Source organism: Dermochelys coriacea, chromosome 9 (genome assembly GCF_009764565.3).
Source record: "Dermochelys coriacea isolate rDerCor1 chromosome 9, rDerCor1.pri.v4, whole genome shotgun sequence".
Taxonomy (NCBI): Eukaryota; Metazoa; Chordata; order Testudines; family Dermochelyidae; genus Dermochelys; species Dermochelys coriacea.
This window is the reverse complement of record NC_050076.1, coordinates 78,499,616-78,525,700: the sequence shown is the minus strand read 5'-3', so window position 1 is coordinate 78,525,700 and position 26,085 is coordinate 78,499,616. Positions and strand designations below refer to the sequence as shown.

Below are 26,085 nucleotides of genomic sequence, written 5' to 3'. Positions count from 1 at the left end.
AGAGAGCAATGTTTTTTCCCCATATATGCTAATTGAGGTAATACAGTTTGAGGCAGGTGTGGGGGATAATAAGTAAAATCTGGGGTGGAGTGACCTCCCTAGGGGGATCACACATTCCTGCGTAGTGAAGTGTCTTAGTCTTTTTGAAATCTTATACTGGCTTCAACACCTGTGTAATGAGTTTATAGCCCATGCACAATAAATTGTAATCCTGGCTGTTAGAAAGACAGTCATGGGTGCCAAATAGGTCTTTATCCTATTTTATCATACAGCAATTACAGACCCCACTTCAATATGAGCTATCTTCTGTATCAGATACTCTTACCTTGTCAGCTGTGAAAATATATGTGGGAGTTCATGTTATAAAGAGACAAACCGTACTTTATTAATCTTGAAGATTTTGGACGAAAGCATAGATATCAGTTTAATTTTTCCTATGTTTTATCTGTATCTTCCAGTTGATAACTAGGCACTTCCACAATTTTAACCAAGTAGTGGAGTTCTTACCCCCTCCTGTTGTTGGACATGCTCTCAGTATGGGTGGCCTGTGCTGAGTTGATTTTAGTTGGGTTTCACTTACAGGGGCTGAGCCAGTAGGAGGTGTGCTGAGCTGATCTCAGATGGAAGTCACTCTGCAGATTTTATGTTAATCTATTAGAGTTCTCTGAGATTCATAAATATTAAAGCCAGGAGGGGCCATTTTGGTCATTTTGTCTAACCTCCTGCATAACACAGGCCATAGAATTTCACCTAATAATTCCTGGAAGGAATTTATCCTTCCCTTATATCTAATTTAACCTCTTAACCTAATGTCTTTTCCTGTGCAGGTCAGTAACACAACAGTTCTGTGTTTCAGTCCTGTGCCATTTGTTTCTCAATACTCTTCCCAAGTTACAGATAAAATGTGTTTGTTTTATACCTACATAAAATACCAAGTCCGTTTCCATCCACTGAGTGAATGAGATGATTGGATGACAAATCAAAGGATTATTTAAACGTTTGGTTCCTAAATCATCTGTATTTCTTGAAGATCAATATTTTATGAGGAGGAGATGCTTGGAGGAAATGCTACCAGATTACGGATATATCTTCTTCTTTTCTTGGAATAACTAGAATGACTGAAATGGAGCTTCTGAATGCAAGTGACACTACATTGCTCAGGATGAGGAGGTTAACTTTGCATTGTGAAAAATAATTGTTTAGTAACTACTAATTATTGCATTTTTAATGTGAAAATTATTTTACATGAACTGTTGGTTACTACATAAAACTTTGTCTCTGGGCTAGTCTGCATCAGATTATAAAGATCTTCCTCCTCCAGGTATAAGGTATTATTCATGTTATATTGGATGTAATTGGATTTAAAGGCCCGTAAAGATGTCTGAATGCTAATGCCCAATGAGACTTACGGTAGAGAGAGAGAGATGCCTCTTGACAAGATTGCAGGCTTGTCACAGAGCAGAGAAAGTCAGATGCATGATTTCTCTGTCTGTGACTTCCTGCAGGAAGGCTCTAGGTGGGTTGCCAGCCCAATGCAAAGAGGAGACCCCGTTTGGAGAGAAGAGTTGGAGAGGAAGTTCACCCTGCAGCAACAGCTCCTATGTCTGCAGGGCTGGGCCCGGCTCTGTGCGTTGTGACAGGGCACACAGGGTCACAGCACTCCTCTCTCAGATCTGGCTCTACTTCCTGCTTCCTTCCTCCTGTCATGATGGAGGGGCAGCAGAGCCAAACCTGAGCGAATGGCACTGCGACCCAAATGCCAGTTTGCAATGTCTGGAGCAGGTCGCTGGGCCCACACCTGCAGGACACACAAGCAACCACTGCCCGTGCCTGGGGTGAGCCAGAGGAGGCTCACTCTTCAGGCCCTCCTGCCTCGGGACCTCCTTGTCTCACCAGAATAGATGAGGGTTGCAGTGCTAGCATGTAGGGTGCTGCTGCAGATGGTCTTTTTTTAATCAAATATCACAGAGCAATCACTAAATCCATGACTTTTACTACATTTACCATGATTGTACCATGATTTTTTAATTTTTAAAAAAATGCTATGACAAATCTGCAGCCCTAACAATGCATAAGTCAAGGGCCTATGAAGGAGCTTAATAAATTAGCAAGTGAGTAACAATTATTCAGAGAATAATTAGAAATGACTGCATCAGTCATCTTTAGTTTCATTTAATTATTTCCAGCTAGGATCTCCAAAATCTCCATGTGTTGCTACCTAATCTTATTGTAGAAAATCAGAAAGTTCTATGGTGTAAAGAATTAGTGTGGAAAATTTAGGGTTTTTTTTAACATTTACAGATGGCTTGAAATAGATGAGAATAATATTCTAATGCAAAAGGGAACTTAAATTTGTTTGTTTGAAAATGAGGTCCAAGTAATGGATGCAAAAGTCTGTATGGATTTCAAACCCCCTTTTGTGATGATTGATTTGTGTCTTGACATTTGACATGGCATTCTCTTGAACCTTCTAATGACATAAAGGGCAGATATCATACTATGAATAGGGAGCTTGTTTTTGCCTTAGAGTTGAGAGACATTGCTTTTTATTCTAAATTTTCACATTTTAATTGCAAATATTGAAATTTCACATTTTAGTCTATAGAACAAGCGCAGATCAATTTTAAGTTAGCAATATGTACATTGGATACCACTGAGTGTAGTGTGCCAATAATATATATATATTGCTAGGATTAATCCCTGTTTGAAGAGTTTACATTTTTATTCTGTGGCTTGTATTTCTATGTACATATTGATTATGTGCATATATTATGATATAGTCTTTAGTTACATAGAATCATAGAATTCATAGACTCATAAAATATTAGGGTTGGAAGAGACCACTAGAGGTCATCTAGTCCAACCCCCTGCTCAAAGCAGGACCAACACCAACTAAATCATCCCAGCCAGGGCTTTGTCAAACCGGGCCTTAAAAACCTCTAAGGATGGAGATTCCACCACCTCCCTAGGTGCTTCACCACCCTGCTAAGTGAAACATGATCACATACTATTTTTCAGCATTCTACATTTTGCGTCATTCAGTGAATAGGATGGATGGTGGTTAGGAATGTATCACAAGTTGTATAGTGAATGAGGCTATTGTCTATAGGACTCCTACCACATTTGTTTCATAAGTTGAAGGTCATGTAGTGAAAGAGGCACAGACTGCAGAAAGAGAAAGGATGGTCTTATGGTTAAGGTAATTGAATGTCACCCAGGAAACTAGGTTCTATCAGTGTGTTTTTTACCACATACAACTTCCTGTGTGATTCTGGACTAGGGTTGCCAGGTGTCCGGTTTTCAACCGAAATGCCCAGTCAAAAAGGAACCCTGGTGGCTCCAGTCATAACCACTGACCGGAGCATTAAAAGTCCGGACAGCGGCGCAGGGGATTAAGGCAGGGGGGTGCTCCATGTGGGTCCCAGAAGCAGCAGCATGTCCCCTCTCCAGCTCCGACACATAGGGACAGCCAGGAGGCTCTGCCCAGTGGCCCTGCCCCAAGCACCACCCCCACAGCTCCCATTGGCCAGGAATGTCAGGGCAGTATGTAGAGTCGCCTGGCCACACCTCTGTGTACGAGCTGGAGGGGGGACATGCCGCTGCTTCCGGAGCTGCTTGAGATAAGCACTGTCCAGAGCCTACACCCCTGTCTCTCTCCTGCACCCCGACCCCCTGCCCCAGCCCTGATCCCCTCCTTCCCTCTGAACCCCTCAGTCCCAGCTCAGAGCACCTTCCTGCACCCCAACCCCTCTTCCCCATCCCAGAGCCTATACCCTAAGCCAGAGCCCTCACGCCCCCGCACCCCAACCCCTTGCCCAGGCCCCACACAAAAGCCCACACCCCTACCCCACCCTGATCCCCCTCCCACCCTCCAAACCCTCAGTCCCAGCCCAGAGCACCCTTCTGCACCCCAAACCCCTCATCCCCAAACCCATCCAGATCCTGTACCCCCAGATGGAGCTCCCGCACCCCAACCCCTTGAGCCAGCCCGGTGAAAATGAACGAGTGAGTGAGGGTGGGGAGAGCAAGCAACCGGGGGGGGGTGTTGAGTGAGTGGGGGCAGGGCCTCAGAGAAGGAGTGGGGCTTCTGAGGAGGGGAGGGGAAGGGGGCAAGGACGTTCGGTTTTGTGCAAGTAGAAAGTTGGCAACCCTATTCTGGACATGTCATTTAAAGCAACATTTTCACATGTTATGTTACCTTCTTATGAACATAGATAAGCCTGAGTTTCCTCATTTTACAGATCATATAGAAAAATACTAACATTTAGAGGAGTTTCCAGAAAGTAGTGTGACTAAGTGGCCTACTCTTTTGACCTCTCAGTAAGATATAAGGTCTTCCTCAGTAATAAGAGATGTAAAAGGCACATAAACTAATATCAGACAATAGGAGAGGTGAATGTAAGAATCCTGGTTCCCAGCATATTGCACTTTCCTCTAGATCAAAGGATTTTTTGATGGAGGAAAGTACTAGGGAGGAGAAGATGAAGCATCACTTTGCTTGTGTCCTGTCTGGAGGATCAGCTACATGTAATATGCTGAGGAGAGATTTGGGGGCAGTCTATGCGCAATGCTGATAATATATTATGCTATTTTAGCAGTCAGTCTGTATCAAGTGCTATTGGGAAAGCACAGACAGAAAATGGAGATTTTCAGCACCTAATAGCTCAGCTCAGTCTGAATGGATTTTCATGGAGAGAGCAAAAGGCACCTAGCTCCAGAATTCTCCTGTTTCCAAAATTCAAAGAACTGTTGCAAACCATGTAACTATTAGAGCTCTTAAAAAAAATTTTAAAGGAAACTTTTTTTTTATAATGGAAAGTGCTAGACAACCTAAATATTGTGGTCACTACCATTCCCCATGTAATAAATTTATATACTTCAGCATTTAAAATCTTCAAAGCTCTGTGCAAACATGGGCTAATTAATCTCACCTTTGCAATATAGAAATATGTTATCTGTCGTTTACAAATAGGGAAATAAAGTGACTTTGGCCAGCGTAATGCTGATTCATTTGACAGAACTAGCACTAAAATAATGACTCCTCTTTCCTAATACCTGTTCTCTCATCACAGGCATATAGGAGTACTCTTTACATAGGAAAGTCATGTACTCTATCAGTCTGACGTATGACTGACCAAGAAAACTGAGATCCTGAGATCATTATACTGCTTATATGCATCAGAAATTCAGATAGCAGGCTAGCATTTTATGCTGTTCTGCTAATCAATTTTAGAGAAACTATTCTTCATGGAATTAAGAAGTTATTGTTATCAAGACTCAAATCTCTGCTAAAGAGATGGAGGTCAGTCAGTTTGGTAGTGGTAATTTGTTGGTAAAGAAACCTTAACTGGATGTTCTTACTGTTCCAGCTGGCCTTGCTGAATTTCTTCCTCCCTGAAGAAAAATCGCATCTTGAAGAAGAAACTAGGCATGTACGCCGAAATAAAAGGAGTAAAAGTAGTGAAGGACCTGATGGTAAGTTTGTCTTTATTTCTTATGGTTACATTTCTGATTTTCACAGACAAGTGAGGGACAAGCAGTTTGTTCAGATAGTGAATATATAGTGGATTGTGTAAGTTAACAAGGGAGCTCCTGTCTCGTAGTGCCTCCCTGAACTTACTTGGCATCCAGATCATTAGTTCCATAAATTCCTGTTTCCACACTACACTGTCTAGTCAATGATATTAAAATTAATATCCTAACCAATTGTTATTTGCCCCAACTATCATTATTTTTTATAATCACCATTGACTCAATAAGGGGATTCATCTTGTCTAACAGTAAGGCCTTTGGCTTGCTTACTGATATGATTTGTTCATATACTGCCATTACTCCCTATGTCCTTAAAATCCATGTTCAATAGGTTGTTGTGCAGGCTAAACAGCTGCGAACAGCGCTACACTACAGAGTGGAGATGTGTTGTAACTGGGACACTGAGTGTGGTTGTAGAATAGATTGGTCCAAGCTCCACACCACTTAACCCCTAAATACTTAATGTTCTTTGAGTGTTTGTGCACATATATATTGTACTGCAGGTGTGCGTGCAGCCAGGCACTTGAGCCAGATGCTTTTGGTCAGAAATTGGGGCGACACATACATCCTGAGTGTCTTCCTGCTCCCAACCAGGGTCAGAAAGAGATGAGGCCGCCCAACTCCCTCTCAGTTCCTTGTCAGTTCACAGCTTGATGCCTCATAGCTTACTGTTATTCAGCACTTATCAAAACTCTTTTATAAACTTAGTTTACATAATAATTATTCAGTAGTTAGATAGTGATAGGTTTTTTGATAGTGTTCCTTTTTCTCTCTCTGTTTTTGAGAGAATTCTCTCCCTTTTTTTCTGGGTTGGTATTCAAATGCTATGGTTATTCTTCCTTTGTTTAGGATGCCAGTGAGAAAATCCCTGGGTTTTAAAAATTGTCTGTCCTGTCAAGCAGCCATACCTGTAAACAATGGGCACACGAGGTGCTTTTTCTTTAGAAGAAGGCCACATTTCAGAGAGATGCACTGTATGTAAATCCTTCTCTAGATGAACAAAGAAATCTAGATAGAGCTAACTGAGAATATACTTCATGAAAAACTTCACACATCCAACCTTTAATCTGGGTCACCCCCAGAATACTAAGCACCCAGATTATGTTTCATTGAGGAGTGCTTCATAAGCCTTTGTACCTTCAGTAGCTATTCTGATTCTGAAGCCCTCATCCTGTGAAAGAGGGAGAAATCCCCAGAAGTCCACTAGAGAGAAGACGCATCAGTCAGTCTCTAAAGTCATCATCTAAAGCCCTTAAGTCATCTTATACCTCAAGGGGAAAAAAGTGTTGCTCAAAGTCCAGGAGAGACTTCTTGATCAGCCATTCAGCCCATTAACATGAGGCCTGAGTACAAACTGAGAACTTACCTGAATCTGGCACTGAGCAGACTTCATCAAAGGACCTAGTACTGCTATCTTCTACTGCAGTGGTTCAATTTCTTCCAGTACAGATAACCCCAGTACCAACGATTTTAATACCAACTAGGTCAATGCTGATTACTCTCTCAGTAGCTCGGTATCAGCAATTGCTTTCCATCTCTCATTCAGTACAGTCCTTCCCATTACTGACTCTATTGGTACTGGCTACACCACAATCATATATATTAGCTAGAGATCTCATGATTTCATCCATCCTGGACTCTCTACTCATCTCAGCTGAGTTTGCATCAGTCAGGAGTACTAATACCTACTACGTACAAAGTTTACCCACAGTGCTGGTGAAGACATTCTATCTTAGCCCATGATCCACACCCATTGGCACTTCAGCTGTCCTGCCTGAAGAATATTCCTTCTGATCTTCAGAGTTAGGGAGCAGCAGGGAAGCCGTTCCCATGGCATCATTACTGGGTTACAGACTTTTTCCTTCCTTGACAGCTCGTCATTCCAGAGTGGAATCTTATACTAGTAACAGATCCCTCTCTAGGAATATTAACCCTTGAGGACCTGTGTGTTGGCCTTACTGGGCACATTGTGGTTATTCCTCATGCTAGAAGATCCACTTCAACAGTGCAATCAAGACCTCAATCTCCTGAGCCTCAACTTACTGAAAAAGTCACTTCCACCAAACCACCACCTCCTCAAGTTCTTATCTCTAAGGCACAGGCAGAAGAGGAACTTAAAAATGAACCTCAATGGATCCCATTCCTTATATCATCCTGTTCACCAGATGAAGCTATTTCTCTTGAGCCTATACCATCTATGCCTAACGACTGTAAATCATTACAGGAGCTCATGAGGAGAGCGGCCTCTGCTCTGGAGCTCCTGTAGAAGTTGTCCAGGAGAACCCTCACAGTCTACTAAACATCTTGTGTACTGCAGTCCCTGATTGAGTGGCACTGCCTATCAATGAAGACCTCTTAAATCTCACTAGATTGTTATGGCAGGCTGTAGCCTCCATACAACCCACATTTAAAAAGGGTAACCAAAGTTACCAAGTTCCAGCACAGGGTTTTGAAAAATTCTTCTTTCACCTGGTGCCAAGATCATTAGTAGTGATGGCTGCAAATGAGAGGTATAGGCAGGAACAACAGATATCCACACACAGGGACAAGGAATCCGGTAGGCAGAAAAAGCAACTCTATGGTGAGCTTATAAATGAGAATTGCAAATTACCAAGTGGTTCTCTCCAAATATGATTATACTAACAGGGATTCACTTCAGAATTTACAGACTAATTGCCCACAAACTCAGAGAGGAGTTTAAGTCCACCATGGCCAAGAGCCAGGTAAATAACCACTTCTTAAAAACCTGAGCCAAGAAAATAAAAAAACAGCACCAGAAATTTAAGTGTTTATCAACTCACTAGCCTGCTAAAAAAATAAAGAAATCAAAATTTGGGTCTCAAACCACAGGAGTGGAGACCCTTGGGTTTTTTAATTGTGTCTTTTGACTCTATAGCACAGGGATCAGCAACCTTCGGCACGCAGCCCTCCAGGGTAAGCCTCCTGGCGGGCCGGGGCGGTTTGTTTACCTGCAGTGTCCACAGGTTCGGCTGATCACAGCTCCCACTGGTTGCGGTCACTGCTCCAGGTCAATGAGGGCTGCAGGCAAGTGCCAAGGGATGTGCTCGCCGCCGCTTCCTGCAGCCCCCATTGGCCTGGGACAGTGAACCACGGCCAGTGGGAGCTGCAATCGGCCAAACCTGTGGACGCGGCAGGTAAACAAATTGTCCCAGCCTGTTGGGGCTTACCCTGACAGGCCACGTGTCAAAGGTTGCCGATCCCTGCTATAGTAGAAACACTACTTTGCACAATAGTAGAAACAGGTTGAATGTGATCAAAATTTGTCTCATTCATCTGACATCATTACAGATAATATAGTTAAGGACATCCATGCTAAAGCATTTTCCCCCCTGTATACCTCCCATATTGCACAATCATGTTTACATTGGTGCATTTTTGGAAGATCTGGGCAGTTATCTCTTACTCCATCACCTGATTGATTGTGGGCATCTTTCACATAGTATAATATAGTTTGTCTTGTGTTTCTGCATAGATATGTGAAAGGTTAGTAGGATTCGCTAACTTGGTTACATAGAGATGAGTAATTAGAAGAAACATTCTTCAAACTGCTCCCTAACCCTGGAATAACATCATACATCCTGTGCATCAGTCAACTTCACTTGCCTGTTCTTCTTTCCCTTCCTCAGTCTTTATTTCAAAATATGAGAATCTATCTATATATATAATTCACTCATTATGTAGTGATTCACATTCTTTGTTGTAACACTTGTTTCTTCTTTCCCTACCCCTTTAGTTTGTCTATCTTCACGTTTTGAATTGGTCTGATTACAACTGTAAACTCTTCGGAGTAGGGGTTGTGTTTTTTATAATCTTTTTCAAACTCTATGCAAAGCATAGTGCTATATAAATTATTATTAGTAATAATAACCTAACTACAGCTTGGCAATTGCTACAGCCTAGCCTCAATAACTTCCAGGATGGTGGGGGTGTAGAAATGCCAGCTTTGACCCCACCTCTCTTCCTTAGTTCACCTACCAGAACTGTGGCTCACCTGAGGATTAAGGCTTTCGTCAGTATCCAAGAGTAAGTCATTTTATATCGGTAGATAGCATGAATCTAACTAATGAAAAAAATCTCCACTTTTCCATGACCAAAAAGACAGAAAGTGGTTAGTTTGCTATGGCTAATCATAATCTTCTGACTAATTTTTGCATAGAATTTATTCTAGTACTTTTATCGCTGTACATCCTGTTATGTATGGCCCTGATTCAGGAAGGCTCTTAGGTATAATGCTTAAGTCCTTTCTTGATAGGTTTGCTTTTCTGAATTGGCCCCCTATGTATGGTACTCAATGTTGCAGTTCTGCAACATTTTATGTTAAACCTTTTAAAAATTGTCTAGCTGGCTAGGCTTAAGAGATAATAATCTCTGCTGGAACCACACAAAAAAACTTGAAACTAAAAACATATGTTCTAGAGTTTCCCAAGAATCTAAACACTGCATCACTGTCCTAATTACAATTAATAAGATTGTTTAAAAAAATACCGTATTTCTTTGGTTTAATAACTCACTGTAAGGAAACATGCAGGGAGAAAACAATGGCTCAAGATAAGCGACCCTGTGATAAACACTTAAGGGTTGTTATGGGGACAAACAGGGGAGCCTAGTCTCCTGCTGAGCCTACCAAACTGTTCGAAAAAAGCTACTCTCTCTCCTGCATCTCCACCCTCCAAGGGGTAGTTTTTACAAGCTTTTTGGGGAAACCTTACTGTTACAGGTTTCAGAGTAGCAGCCGTGTTAGTCTGTATTCGCAAAAAGAAAAGGAGTACTTGTGGCACCTTAGAGACTAACAAATTTATTAGAGCATAAGCTTTCGTGAGCTACAGCTCACTTCATCGGATGCATTCAGTGGTAAATACAGTGGGGAGATTTATATACACAGAGAACATGAAACAATGGGTGTTACCATATACACTGTAAAGAGAGTGATCAGGTAAGGCGAACTATTACCAGCAGGAGAGCGCGGGGGTGGGTAGGGGACCCTTTTGTAGTGATAATCAAGTTGGGCCATTTCCAGCACTTGACAAGAACATCTGAGGAACAGTGTGTGGGGGGGGAATAAACATGGGGAAATAGTTTTACTTTGTGTAATGACCCATTCGCTCCCAGTTTTTATTCAAGCCTAAGTTAATTGTATCCAGTTTGCAAATTAATTCCAATTCAGCAGTCTCTCGTTGGAGTCTGTTTTTGAAGCTTTTTTGTTGAAGAATTGCCACTTTTAGGTCTGTAGTTGAGTGACCAGAGAGATTGAAGTGTTCTCCGACTGGTTTTTGAATGTTATAATTCTTGACGTCTGATTTGTGTCCATTTATTCTTTTACGTAGAGACTGTCCAGTTTGGCCAATGTACATGGCAGAGGGGCATTGCTGGCACATGATGGCATATATCACATTGGTAGATGTGCAGGTGAACTAGCCTCTGATAGTGTGGCTGATGTGATTAGGCCCTATGATGGTGTACCCTGAATAGATATGTGGACACGGTTGGCAACGGGCTTTGTTGCAAGGATAGGTTCCTGGGTTAGTGGTTCTGTTGTATGGTGTGTGGTTGCTGGTGAGTATTTGCTTCAAACTGGGGGGCTGTCTGTAAGCAAGGACTGGCCTGTCTCCCCAGATCTGTGAGAGTGATGGGTTGTCCTTCAGGATAGGTTTTAGATCCTTGATGATGCATTGGAGAGGTTTTAGTTGGGGGCTGAAGGTGATGGCTAGTGGCGTTCTGTTATTTTCTTTGTTGGGCCTGTCCTATAGTAGGTAACTTCTGGGTACTCTTCTGCCTCTGTCAATCTGTTTCTTCACTTCATCAGGTGGGTATTGTAGTTGTAAGAACGCTTGATAGAGATCTTGTAGCTGTTTATCTCTGCCTGAGGGCTTGGAGCAAATGCGGATGTATCGTAGAGCTTGGCTGTAGACAATGGATCGTGTGGTGTGGTCTGGATGAAAGCTGGAGGCATGTAGGTAGGCATAGCGGTCAGTAGATTTCCGGTATAGGGTGGTGTTTATGTGTCCATCGCTTATTAGCACTGTAGTGTCCAGGAAGTGGCTCTCTTGAGTGGACTGGTCCAGGCTGAGGTTGATGGTGGGATGGAAATTGTTGAAATCATGGTGGAATTCCTCAAGGGCTTTTTTTCCATGGGTCCAGATGATGAAGATGGCATCAACGTAGTGCAAGTAAAGTAGGGGCATTAGGGGACAAGAGCTGAGGAAGCGTTGTTCTAAGTCAGCCATAAAAATGTTGGCATACTGTGGGGCCATCCAGGTACCCACAGCAGTGCCTCTGATTTGAAGGTATACATTGTTCCCAAGTGTGAAATAGTTATGGGTGAGGACAAAGTCACAAAGTTCAGCCACCAGGTTTTCCGTGACATTATCGGGGATACTGTTCCTGATGGCTTGTAGTCCATCTTCGTGAGGAATGTTGGTGTAGGGGCTTCTACATTCATAGTGGCTAGGATGGTGTTTTCAGGAAGGTCACTGATGGATTGTGGTTTCCTCAGGAAGTCAGTGGTATCTCGAAGATAGCTGGGAGTGTTGGTAGCGTAGGGCCTGAGGAGGGAGTCTACATAGCCAGACAATCATGCTGTCAGGGTGCCAATGCCTGAGATGATGGAGCATCCAGGATTTCCAGGTTTATGGATCTTGGGTAGCAGATAGAATATCCCTGGTTGGGGTTCCAAGGGTATGTCTGTGCGGATTTGTTCTTGTGCTTTTTCAGGGAGAGCTGGGGGTGTCTGAAGAAGCTAGGCCTTGCCTAGATTACCATTATGGGATGATAAGCCTCTAGGTAAGATACATGTAGACTGTTTTAAAATTCTTTTTCTCTAAATGCTTTGTTCCTGTTGTTTAACAATGAATAGTACTTCACTTTTAAAAAGACTGTCCGGTCACTATCTTCACCGCTGGTCACAGACTCCCAAAGAGATGCACTGCAGGCACTGATCCCAGTTGCCACCTGCTTGGTAAACACGGTTGATATGTAGGTTACTGTAGCCCAGGAAAAGATCCTGGTATAAGTGTGGGAAAATGGTGTGATTGATCTATATCAATGCTGATAAATATTTATATTCACACACACACAGACAGGAGAAGTAAAGCACAAAGACTGTCTAACACCTGGGGAGCACTCAGACCAGGAACAGGATAGAGGTGCAGCTAATCCTGTCACCATGACAATGTGTACCTCTATTCACAGTCTCTAAAATGCAGTGTTGTGAAAATAAATTTACTTCTATTTATTAGGTGCTTGGATAGTAGTGATGGGGTCCAAGAGCAATGCATGCAGGGGAAATAGAGACTGATATCAGTCCCTCTTGACACCAGTTGTTTGAGTCTTCTCCCATAGATATACATACCAAAAGGTTGGTCCTTCTTAATATAGCAATTTCATTCTGGTCTCTAGTTTCAGATACTCTAAGTACATTTTAAACATTAAACAAAATTCTTTAAAATTATAAATTGCATATTGCCAGCATTAAACTTCATACTTGAGGTCATATAATTTAACCTTTTTTAGCTCTTCTAAGTGAAATGCCAAAATTCTTAAGTAAAACATAGTTTACTCAATTTGCATAGGTTTCAGAGTGGTAGCCATGTTAGTCTGTATCAGAAAAAACAACAGGGAATCCTTGTGGCACCTTAGAGACTAACAAATTTATTTGGGCATAAACTTTTGTAGGCTAAAACCCACTTCATCATATGGGTTTTAGCCCATGAAAGCTTATGCCCAAATAAATTTGTTGGTCTCTAAGGTGCCACAAGGACGACTTGTTGTTGTTGTTGTTGTTGTTTTCAATTTGCATAGCACCTTATCATGCCAAGACATCTCAAGCTTCTTTAAAATACAAGCAATTAATGCTGGGAAGCTTAAAACTGTAACTTCAGCCCGCCTCCCCTCCTCCATTTTCAGTGTAAATAATTCACAGTGCAAGTACTGTTTTAATCTATTTAGGTAATTATGATCTCTATCTACCAAAACTGAGACTCAAGGTGTCAAGGTTCCTTCCCCACTCTGAACGCTAGGGTACAGATGGGGGGACCTGCATGAAAGTCCCCCTAAGCTTATTTTTACCAGCTTAGGTTAAAAACTTCCCCAAGGTACAAACTTTGCCTTGTTCTTGAACCCTATGCTGCCACGACCAAGCGTGTTAAACAAAGAACAGGGAAAGAGCCCACTTGGAGATGTCTTCCCCCAAAATATCTCCCCAAGCTCTACACCCCCTTTCCTGGGGAAGGCTTGATTAAAAACTTCTCACCAATTTGTACAGGTGAACACAGACCCAAACCCTTGGTCTTAAGAACAATGAAAAATCAATCAGGTTTTTAAAAGAAGAATTTTAATTAAAGAAAAGATAAAAGAATTGCCTCTGTAAAATCAGGATGGTAAATACCTTACAAGGTAATCAGATTCAAAACATAGAGAATCCCTCTAGGCAAAACCTTAAGTTAGAAAAAGACACAAAAACAGGAATATACATTCCATTCAGCATAGCTTATTTACCAGCCCTTAAACAAAAGAAAATCTAACGCATTTCTAGCTAGATTACTTACTAAGTAACAGAAGTTCTGAGACTGCATTCCTGATCTGTTCCTGGCAAAAACAACACATAGACAGACAGACCCTTTGTTCTCCCACCCCCTCCAGATTTGAAAGTATCTTGTCTCCTCATTGGTCATTTTGGTCAGGTGCCAGTGAGGTTATCTTAGCTTCTTAACCCTTTATAGGTGAAAGGGTTTTGCCTCTGGCCAGGAGGGATTTTATAGCACTGTATTTTTATGACACAAGGTCTGCTGGCTCTGAAGAGTTCTCAAAGGATGATGTCAGCTTTCTCATGGAAAAAAATTAGCAAGTTTCTATAGGAAGGGGAAAAGAGGTGGAGGTGGTATTAAAGTAAAGACTAGTCTATACTGACAATGATAAAGCGCTGTCGTGGCTTCTGTAAAAAAAAAAAAACGTGGCTTCTATAAAAAACCACCTCCATGAGGGGCATAGCTACCAGTGCTGGGAGTGTGGCTTCCTGCGCTGGTGCACTGTCCACACTGGCGCTTTACAGCGCTGAAACTTGCGGTGCTCAGGGGTGTGTTTTTTCAAAGTTGCAGCTCTGTAAAGTGCCAGTGTAGACAAGCCCTAAAAGTCTGAGAAGTTAATGGGATTTAAAGACTTACAAGCTAGAGGAGAGACTGTTTTACAAGAAAGATAGTCTACAGTAACTCTCCACTTAAAGTTGTTTCGATCTTACGTCCCTGCTCAGTTACAGAACATGCTTCATTTAAAGTTGTGCAATGATTCGCTATAACATCGTTTGGCTGCCTGCTTTGGCCACAGCTGGCAGCCCCCCACAGCTCCTCTACGCCCCCTCACCACAGCACCTCCCGCCCGCCAGCGGACACTGCGGATCAGCACCTTCTCCCTCCTCCCCCCACCTCCTGCCCAAGGCAATCAGCTGGCTTGCAGCATTCAGGGCGGGGGGGAGGAGCAAGGACTCAGCACGCAGGCTCCCCCTGCCTCCGAACACCGCAAACTAGCTGATTGCTGCAGGCAGGTGGGAGGGGAGGTTGCACACCGAGTCCTCACTCCTCCCCCCTCCCGCCTGCCCCCTGAACATCTCAAGCCAGCTGATTGCCATGGGCAGGAGGCCGGGGGGGAGGAAGAGTGAGGACTCGGTGTGCAGAGTAAAGGGGGAGGGGAAAAGAAGAGGCGGGTTAAGAGTGGGGGCTTGGGGAAAGGAGTGGACTGGGTGGGCCAAGGGTTGAGCCCCTCCCACCCCCTTGTGTTTGCAGAGTAGGGGAAGCTGCCACTGCTGCTGCGCAATATGCTTCTCCTAGCCTACGGCACCTTCAGCCTCCTTGCCTGCCTCGTTGTCTCCAGTGCCAGTGGGCTGTGCCTGTGTGGGGTAAGGTGGGGGCACCTCCCAACTATAGTACTGTACTGTATGGTAAAAAAAAAAAATTTCCCTGGAACCTAACCCCCACACCATTTACATTCATTCTTATGGGGAAATTGGATTCGCTTAACAGCGTTTCACTTAAAGTCGCATTTTTCAGGAACATAACTACAACGTTAAGGGAGGAGTTATTGTACTTAAAGTAGGAGAGAAATGTATAGTGGAGAAAGGCTTTAGATTCCCTGGACTTTCTCCAGAAGATCTTGACCTCCCTAAAGCAAGAGTTGAGGGAAATGAATGGGAGCTAAGCTAGGGTAAGGGACACAAGTCAGTAAAGAAAGAGGATATCGAAAGAATCAACTGTGAATGAGAGAGAGGAGACCCTGGAATCAACAGAGATGAGGGAGAAGAAGAGAGGGTTGAGAGCTGTAGAGAAGTCTGGAATGTAGAGACTGTATTCTCCTTGATTCTAAACCACAATGATTAAATGTCTCTTTTCTTTTTATAAAAACTGTTACTGATGATATTTCTGCTCTAACTCTGAATAGTTTAAAACTGAAAATAAATTGGAATGGGGAGAAAATAAAGTATAATTTAATCAGCTTCCCCAACTAATTTATCATGAAACTGTATCAATAATTTCACTTTGAATTAGTAAAATTTCATCTGTTAACCAAAAGGACAAACCAAAGCACTGCCAACAGGTGTTCTCTTCTCACCTTGGTAAGTGTGTAACTTGCATTGATGCTGTTGGAAAGTATGCAAAGAATTGATCCCTCCCTTTTGGCACCATCTTCAAGGAAAGATAAAAGCATTCAAATTATGTGCCCTATATGATTTGATGCTTGCTAAACTAGCCAAACTCTGCCTGCAATTTTGTTCTGCCCATCTATTGTTAGTTGTCCTCTCCTAGCCTTCAGGCCTCATTAATTGCCCCCTCCCCTAAAGGTTTCACAATTTCACAGTGGAAATTGTTTCATTGTGGTCATATTCCAAGAAATAAGTTAAAACACCATGAAATCCCCAGGATTTTCTCTCCCCAAAATGCTGACAGGTATATTTTATTTGGAACAGACTCAGTGGGTGATTCCAGCTGAATCATAGAATCATAAGACTGAAAGGGACCTGGAGAGTAATTTAGTCCAGTCTCCTGCACTCAGGCAGGACTAAGTATTATCTAGAGCATCCCTAACAGGTGTTTGTCTATCCTTCTCTTAAAAATCTCCAAAGATGGAGGTTTCACAGGCTCCTGAGGCAATTTATTCCAGTGCTTAACCACCGTGACAGTTGGGAAGTTTTTCCTAATGTCCAACCTAAACCGCCCTTGCTGCACTTTAAACACATTGCTTCTTGTCCTGTCCTCAGAGGTTAAGGAGAACAATTTTTCTCCCTCCTTCTTGTAACAACCATTTACATACTTGAAAACTGTTAACATGTCCCCTCTCTGTCTTCTCTTCTTCAAGCTAAACAAACCCAATTTTTTCAATCTTCCATTATAGGTCATGTTTTCTAGACTGTTAGTCATTTTTGTCGCTCTTCTCTGGATTTTCTCCAATTTGTCCACATCTTTCCTGAATTGTGGTACCCAGAACAGGACACAATACTCCAGTTGAGGCCTAATCTGCATGGAGTAGAGCGGAAGGATTATTTCTCCTGTCTTGCTTATAACACTCCTGCTAATACATCTCAGAATGATTGCTTTTTTTCTGTAAGTGTTACACTGTTTCATATTTAGCTTGTGATCCACTATAACCCCCAGATTCCTTTCTGCAGTACTCCTTCGTGGGCAGTCATTTCCCATTTTGTATGTGTGTGTCTGATTGTTCCATCCTTAGTAGAGTACTTTGCATTTGTCCTTATTGAATTTCATCCTATTTACTTCAGACCATTTCTCCAGTTTGTCCAGATCATTTTGAATTTTAATCCTATCCTCTAAGGCACTTGCAACCCCTCCCAGCGTGGTGTTGCCCGCAAACTTTATAAGTGTACTCTTAATGCCATTATCTAAATCATTGATGAACATATTGAACAGAACCGGACCCAGAATTGATTCCTGCAGGACCCCACTTGATATGCCCTTCCAGCTTGACTGTGAACCACTGATAACTACTCTCAGGGAACGGTTTTCCAACCAGTTAGGCACCCACCTTATAATAGCTCCATAGTTGTATTTCCCTAGTTTGTTTTTGAGAAGGTCATGAGAGATGGTATCAAAAGGCTTACTAAAGTCTAAATATACCACATCTACCATTTTCCCCCATTTACAAGACTTGTTACTCTGTCCAAAGAAAGCTGTGAGGTTGGTTTGACATGATTTGTTCTTGACAAATCCATGCTGACTGTTACTTATCACCTTATTATCTTCTAGATGTTTGCAAATTGATTGCTTAATGATTTGCTCCATTATCTTTCCAGGTACTGAAGTTAAACTGACTGCTCTGTAATTCTCCAAGTTGTGAATGGCTCAGATATCTCCTCATTTAACTCCTTGAATATTCTAGGATGTATTTCATCCTAGAATCTGGCATGTAATTTTAAAAACAAGAATAATAAAATCTGACAGTGTGGTGCTAAGGTGAATGAATGATCAAGTTCCAATTAATTTCACACTGAGTCTGTGAAATCTATTCCGGTACTTTTGCAATATGCTTTCATGAGTTACAAAGCTTCTAGTATACAAGAATTGTTAAAATTTAGTGATGCAGACAGAGATCAGTGTGACGGGTTCCCCCCAGGGTGCCACCTTGAATCGAGGTACCACTGAGCCCTCTGACTCACCAGCCTGGGCTCCCTCTCACACTGTGCTTCTGTGACAAGCTGCAGACCCGCTCCCGGTCCTACACTTCCACCAGCATTCACACAGGTAGGGATACACTCAGCTGCAATTACATGAAGGCTCTCTGACCAGCCACTGCATGAACCAACAATAGAGAGGCTACAGCTAAAATGAACCCCAGCTCCCCAGACACACCTCACCTTCTCCTCTGGAGTATAAACCCAAAATTACGTCGTCTTGCGCTGCACAGGGAACTGTACAGCGTAAGCTCATAGAGTTCTCCCCTCCTTTAGTGTGGAGAGGAAATGCAACAGTCCCTGCCCATTTAGCTAAGATTCCAAAGCATTTCACTCCAAACTTACTGGTTTAAAACTTTAAAATATGTTTATTAACTACAAAAAGATAGATTTTAAGTGATTATAGGTGATAGCAAACAGATCAAAGCAGATTACCTAGTAAATAAAAAAAAACTCAAACAAATCTTAACATAGTAGGAGGATAGGATTTGAATTAACCATTTCTAACCCTGACTGATAATAAAAGCAGGCTTGCAGATTTTCAAGGCATAAGCTGCACTTGCTTTGCAGCTTGGGATCCCCTCCCCCATTCCAAGTCCTTTTCCTTAGGAGCTTCTCTTAAGTGTTCAGATGTGGATGAGTGAAGAACAACCAGTGATGTCACTCCCAGCCTTATATAGATTTAGAATATGGCAGGAACCCTTTGTTCCAAACTTGGTTCCCAGACCAGTTTGTGGAAAAATACAGACATCCCAAAATGGAGTCCAGAGTCATGTGGCCTGGTAACATGCATATCTTGCTGAGTCATAGCAGCCATTCCTTACGGCTGTCTGGAGCATTTTCAGGAAGGCTTAACAAGTGGGGGATAAGCCTCTCCTAAGGCCTATTGTTTTTCCTAATGGTCCATTACCTTGAATAGGCCCAACTTCAGTTAAAAAATGATACATGCATATAAATAGGACAGTCATATTCAGCAATCATAACTTTTCCAATGACACCTTACATGACCTATTTTGTACAAAATGCATCTCAATTATGCCATAATCATATTATAATAATATAACTAGGATGAATATGGGATGTAATGTTACAATCAGTAATTTTAATTAGCCTGTTAAACTGTCCAAATACTAGTTTGATAGTAGCATATGTATAGAAGATCATTTTATTTTAAGAAATATCTGTTGAAAGACAGTGGATGTTCTAGATCAGGGGTCTCAAACGCGCGGCCCGTGGAGTTATTTGTTGCGGCCCGCCAATCTCCCTGCTCCCCCCACCCCCACTCTCCCGGAGTTATTTTCTGCAGTCACCAAGCTCCCCTTACCCGCCACCGCCTCCCCTCCCCACCCCCAGCACGCTGCGTCCCTGCTCCTCTGTTTATCTCCAGGCGCTTCCTGCCACCAAACAGCTGTTCGGTAGCACTTAGCACTTTCCAGGAGGGATGGGGGAGGAGCGGGGAGCTCAGGGGAGGAGGCAGAGAAAAGGCAGGGCAGGGATTTGGGGAAGGGGTTGGAATAGGGGCAGGGAGGAGGCGGAGTTGGGGTGGGGACTTTGGGGAAGGGGTGGGAAGTGGCGGGGCAGGGACAGGGTCTCATGGAAGGAGTGGAGTGGGGGCGGGGCAGGGGGCAGAGGCGGGGGCTTTTGTATCTTTATATGAAAAGGTATCAGTGATGTGGCCCTCGGGCCAATGTACTAATCTTCATGCGGCCATCCTGGTGATTTGAGTTTGAGATCCCTGTTCTAGATCGCTATACTCTTCTTCTCTGTGCCTAAATGAAAACCTTTAATTCTTTCACAACCCCTTAATCAACTAGCAGTCATCCATAAAGTCCATTGTACTTTGTTAGAAGATGAAAGTACAAGCATTCTAAAAATGAGTTTTTTCCTGAGCTGCATGTTTCCATGTAAATTAGATAGATTACTCTGGATTTCTTGAGTGATATTGCAATAGGTGATACCAAGCTCTTTCATACAAAATTGCCAGAGCCACAAGTTTGTAGTTTTGTTCTGCTGATAAGTTGCCCCTTGATACTGTGCTTTATAAATGATTGCACATGCTTAATTAATGGCCTGGGAGAAGCTGAGTATGCATTATAGGAATTCAAGGTTCTTTTTAAAAGGAAAAATGTGTCAGGAGCACATGTTCTTAATTATATAAAAGTGTCCTGATTTAGCTTGAGTACCCTGGGTGTTGCTGGAGCACAGTACAACAGATAAGACTAGTACTTGTAAGTTGAGTAGCATGTAGGTGTTTGCTAGGTTCAAGTGTTATCTTTTTTCTGTTGCCATTTGAGGGAAATGAAATTTCATGAGGCAAATGAAAGTCCCATGTTTTGATTTACCTAAAACTGGATTGGTCAAAGTAATGAAGAACAAACTTAGGAAACAGTCTTTCATTGAATGGACTAGATAATATTTATCAGGGATAAGTGCTTTACAAACATTTAATGATTTCATACTCGTACCACTGAGTCCTAGGTAAATATTATCCTCATTTTACAAATGGGGAAACTAAGACAGAGAAGTTAGAAGATTTTCCCAAGGCCACAGAGGACATCCATGTCCAGATTCTAATAGAGCAGTTTTTAGAGTGATACAATTTTTAGCCTATAAATTCTTAGAGGTAGGGTCTTTATATTTGACATGTGTAGCAATGATCACATTGTTGCTGCCTAACAAATAAAATAGGTCTTTTCTCTGTCTAATTTATAAGATTAATTTTAGACTTGTACAAAGTATTTTGTTTTTTTAAGATTCAGAGAAGTGTCCAATGAATCACAAAGGAAGAATGCCATATTATCTATAACATTGGCTTCGGCATTAGTTTAAAGAAGGGAGAGTTATACAATACAAAGAAACTATAAAGAATGTTAAATTAGTTCTCGTTTAAATAAACCATGTTTGAAACATTTGATCTCTAAAGAATCTCTTAAAAATGAAAGAAGATAAACTACAGAAACCCAAAAGGAAAGAGATGTATTCTCTAAAGGGGTCTTTAACATTAGTGAGGAATTAATCTGTAAACATTCAAGTAGATCCACACAAGCAATAAGAAGCAAAGATACTCAAAAGTGTAGAAAACAGTACCTTAACTGATGCTATCGTGTTCCATCCAGTCTATTATTAAATTGGATGTATTATTTATCTGTTTCCAGTAGCACCAACAATGAGTTATATGCCATAGAAATACAAAAGAAGATACAGTGCTTGTCCCAAAGACCTTACTCTGCTCCTAAGTCTTTGTTTCTGGCCAGGAAATATGGGGTATGGGTAAGAGATTACAAAAGTACAGTAAGAATCACAGAATCTTCCCTGTCCTCCTCCTAAAGTGGATGTTTTTGGCTTTTAGAAAGGCTGGGATAAATGATATATAAGCTTTCATGCTGGGCTCTCTGGAAAGGAAACATGGGAGACCAGATCCTTAAACAGATCTTCTAAAAACTGTTGCACACACACAGCCAGATTCTGTCTAGTTCTTATATAGATATAGGGGTAAGGGGAAGTGAGGTCCTTTTCAACCCATCATTCCCATTTGTGCTGTCCACAGAAGGGCCAAGCTCAATTGTGGTCCCTTTGCTTGAGTGAGTGTGGGGAACTGTCCCTCCCCTACTCCACCCAAGCCTCAGCACCCAAAAGGGGAAGAGAAGATGGACCTGTCCAATGGTCCTGTCCTAGCCCAAAAAACAAAACCGCTCACAAAGGGGTGTGTAGAGCACCACATGAAATAAGGTGTCCCAGCAGGGTGCACATCCACTACCTGCTGGAGAGCACCAGGAAGAATTAAGGGAAACAGAGGGATACTGTCAACTTGAAATTAAGTGAGTTTCAAAACACGATTTCAATTACTTTGAATACTACAGGTTTCAGAGTAGCAGCCGTGTTAGTCTGTATTCGCAAAAAGAAAAGGAGTAGTTGTGGCACCTTAGAGACTAACAAATTTATTAGAGCATAAGCTTTCGTGAGCTACAGCTCACTTCATCGGATGCATTGAACCATCCCTTCACCCCTGCTATGCATTTTCTCTCCTGTGAGTGTCCTAAAGCCAATTTAGCAGGCCCCCAGAGATCCCTCAGTATAGAAGTACCCCATATGGGCTCCTGTACTGCAAGGCCCTTTTCCTCTTCCTCCTCCCTCCTCCATGTGGTCAGCTTCCCTAGCTCTTAGAATAGTCATTTGTGACATGGGCAGCCATGATAAATTAGAGAAGACTTATGACTGCTGTGTAGCCCAACACAGAACAGCTCTAAAATGGAGACAGGGAATGCAAAAGTGTTTTAAAGCCACTCACTCACCCTAAGTTTCCCATAGTGCTCCTTGACTACAGTTGAGGCCTATATGGTTAACTTTTTTTTTTTGCTCAGCTCTTTAAATAAGAGTTTTTACTATTTCAATTCTCTTCTTGAAGAATCAGACTTATTCTGTTACTATTCAGCTTCTTAGGTTCCTATTTATTTCTACATTATTATATGCTCTATAATACAATAATCTTCTTACTACCCACTCCACTTGCCAGTTAATTTTGTTTTAATCCACAGATTCCCCCTCCCTTCTTTGGCTCCTTTTTGTTTTGGTATGTCTATTCTGTTGTAATACTGCTATAGCTCCCAGATTAACAAATCATTCTGGGACTGGTAATTAGCAACAGTTGTGCTTTTTTTAAAAAAAAAAAAAACCATAAAGAATGTGAAGTTAGTCCACTTTTACATAAACCGTGTTTGAAATGTTAGATCTCTATTCCCAGAGCAACAGTAAAAATACTGCTGGCTCCATGCTAGCAAAGCCAAAATATGGGAGCAGCATGGTTGAAACTACAGGAGACAATTCCGTGCTCTTGCCCTTTGGAGGGGATGAGGTTATAAATAGTGACAGACATAATGTCTTACAAAGCAGATGTCAATAGGCCTTTTAAAAAAAAAACAACAACACTTTTTAAAAATTACAGCTCATTGTGCTTTCATCTCCATGCCCAGTTAGATCCCTGCAGTACTGGTTTCGTTTTCCCTTCATAGATTTTTTCATATTAAATTTGGTGAGAAACAGAGTGGTTGTTGGCCTACCCTCTATTTTGAGGCAGGGAGGATGGGAAGAAACTTAGCAGATGTCAATTTAAGAACAGCTAATGCTTTGCCTCTTTCTACTTTGACAACCTTTTTGCTGAGAAGAGCTCTTTATGGGGCCTGATTGGTGTTGAATTCACTGGAGCAGGTAGCTTTTGTTAACATGAAGATCGCAAACTTCTTCTGTTGGGATACCAGAAGCTGGATTAGCATCAGTAGCTTTACCTGACATCTTGAAAATAATACGCCAGTTTGTACGGGTTTGCCTCTCTAATAATGGTCAGACTTTATCAATGGGAGCAGTGTTGTTGGTATTGTCTCTCTTGTCATGAAATGGTTTGTTCTACAGTCAGTTGTCAGATACTTAGAAGTCCATAGTACGAATTTGCTCTTTTTTTTATTTTGCTTCCTTCCTTCCCTTTTTTGCCTCTTAGAAAGAAATACCTCCAGGATGTTCCCATCCTGAGAAGCAAATTGTACTCAGAACTCATTCTTTTCTGTGGTTGTGCATTGCAAAGCTATTTTGCCCCCAAGCTTCCTTAATCTATTGCCTGTCTTTTATTTCTTTTTTATGTAATGATAATGTGGGCTTTTATGTTCATCTCACAATGGCAACTTTTCCTGCTCACTTCTTCTCGTTTTTAAGAGACACATCCATCTGACCCAAGAGGCATAGATCAATAAGTTCCTTTGTGTTAGCCTTAGGTGCTAGAACAAGATGTGTGAGGAGTGCTGCAACATCCCCTGACTTGAAGTGGTTTCTGTTATATACAGGTTTTACAGTTTAGTTCAAGGGCTCTCAGCACCCCCACTATAAAAATTGTTCCAGCACCTCCGGTGTTAGCCACCTGAAATTCCCCAAAGTGCAGGAATTCTCAGAAACAGAGATGTGTTAAGGGTAATAGAAGCCTTGATGATGAGCAACAATTAAATAAAGAGAACATTTCCTGGATACTAGCACAGAGGAGACAGTCCCCAATTGAAAGGTTCACCAGAAAGTACTTAAACTTCTGTTTGGTTCCCAAGAAAATGGAAGAACCAGAGAGTAGTATTAGACCTGAAGGTGCTGTACAAATATATGAAACCTCTCACATGAGGAACAAAAACCCCTACCTACTATCTCAGTGGCACGTTTGGCAGGGATGCTTATGACATTGGTATGTAGGAATTCAAATCCTGCTTAAACATCCTCTTCTGCCATTCACATAGGTGGTACATGTTTCTGTTACAGTTAGTTTGCACAAAGAAAAGGAGTACTTGTGGCACCTTAGAGACTAACAAATTTATTAGAGCATAAGCTTTCGTGAGCTACAGCTCACTTCATCGGATGCTCTTTTTGCGAATACAGACTAACACGGCTGCTACTCTGAAACCAGTTAGTTTGCACTGTTGTACAAAGCCTTATAGTTTGGGCTCTCTTCTACTGCAAATACATTCACAAAAATGCAGGTCACACAGGTAATACTCTGGACCACAATACATCTATTGCCCTATTTAAACAACATCTTCATTGAGGTGAGTTTCATAGAGGAGTAAGAACTGCCAAAAACATCCACGAACAGTTCATTCATGGTTTTGTGATCAATTACAAAAAGAGCAGATTACCCATCTTCTCAGTTCCTGATTCATCTGAGACTGATAATGGATGCTCGCAAGAGCTACCTGCCCCAGAAATATTTCCCCAAAGAAAAGAAATATGTCAGGCACAGACCATAAAGAAATCTTCAGTGTGCTCTCTGCTCAGACTCCTTTGCATGAGTTTTTTAGCCCTGGTCTACACTAGGAGTTGAGGTCAAATTTAGCAGCGTTAAATTGATTTAAGCCTGCACCCGTCCACACGACGAAGCCCTTTTTTTTGACTTAAAGGCTCTTAAAATCGATTTCTTTTCTCCACCCCCAACAAGGGGATTAGCACTGAAATTGGCCTTGCCGGGTCGAATTTGGGGTAGCGTGGATGCAATTCGACAGTATTGGCCTCCAGGAGCTATCCCAGAATGCTCCATTGTGACCTCTCTGGACAGCACTCTCAACTCAGATGCACTGGCCAGGTAGACAGGAAAAGGCCCGCGAACTTTTGAATCTCATTCCCTGTTTGGCCAGAGTGGCAAGCTGCAGGTGAGTGCAGAGCTTATCAACAGAGGTGACCATGCAGAGCTCATCAGCAGAGGATGAGAATGGCAAAAGAGCTTCAGCATGGACCGAACAGGAGATACGGGATCTGATCGCTGTATGGGGAGAGGAATCCGTGCTATCAGAACTACGTTCCAGTTTTCAAAATGCCAAAACATTTGTGAAAATCTCCCAGGGCATGAAGGACAGAGGCCATAACAGGGACCCGAAGCAGTGCCGCGTGAAACTTAAGGAGCTGAGGCAAGCCTACCAGAAAACCAGAGGCAAACTGCCACTCCAGGTCAGAGCCCCAAACATGCCGCTTCTATGATGAGCTGCATGCCATTTTAGGGGGTTCAGCCACCACTACCCCACCATGTGCTTTGATTCTGTCAATGGAGAGGGAGGCAACACGGAAGCAGGTTTTGGGGACGAGAAAGATGAGGAGGAGGAGGCTGTAGATAGCTCACAACAAGCAAGCAGCGAAACCTGTTTTCCCGACGCCAGGAACTGTTTCTCACCCTGGACCTGGAGCCAGTACCCCTCGAACCCACCCAAGGCTGCCTCCCGGACCCGCCAGGTGGAGAAGGGACCTCTGGTGAGTGTACCTTTTAAAGTAGTATACATGGTTTTAAAAGCAAGTGTGTTTAATGATTAATTTGCCCTGGCATTCGGGGCCAGTGCAGCTACTAGAAA

General features: G+C 42.3%; 1 protein-coding gene across 1 annotated transcript in view; it reads left to right on the top strand.

Moving 5' to 3' along the window:
* Positions 1 to 26,085, top strand: part of EDA (ectodysplasin A) — a 196,543-nt gene that overhangs the window by 105,594 nt on the left and 64,864 nt on the right. The window contains exon 2 of the mRNA XM_038415140.2: positions 5,370 to 5,475. Coding sequence (XP_038271068.1) covers positions 5,370 to 5,475 — 106 coding nt within the window. The remainder of the gene's footprint in view (positions 1 to 5,369; positions 5,476 to 26,085) is intronic.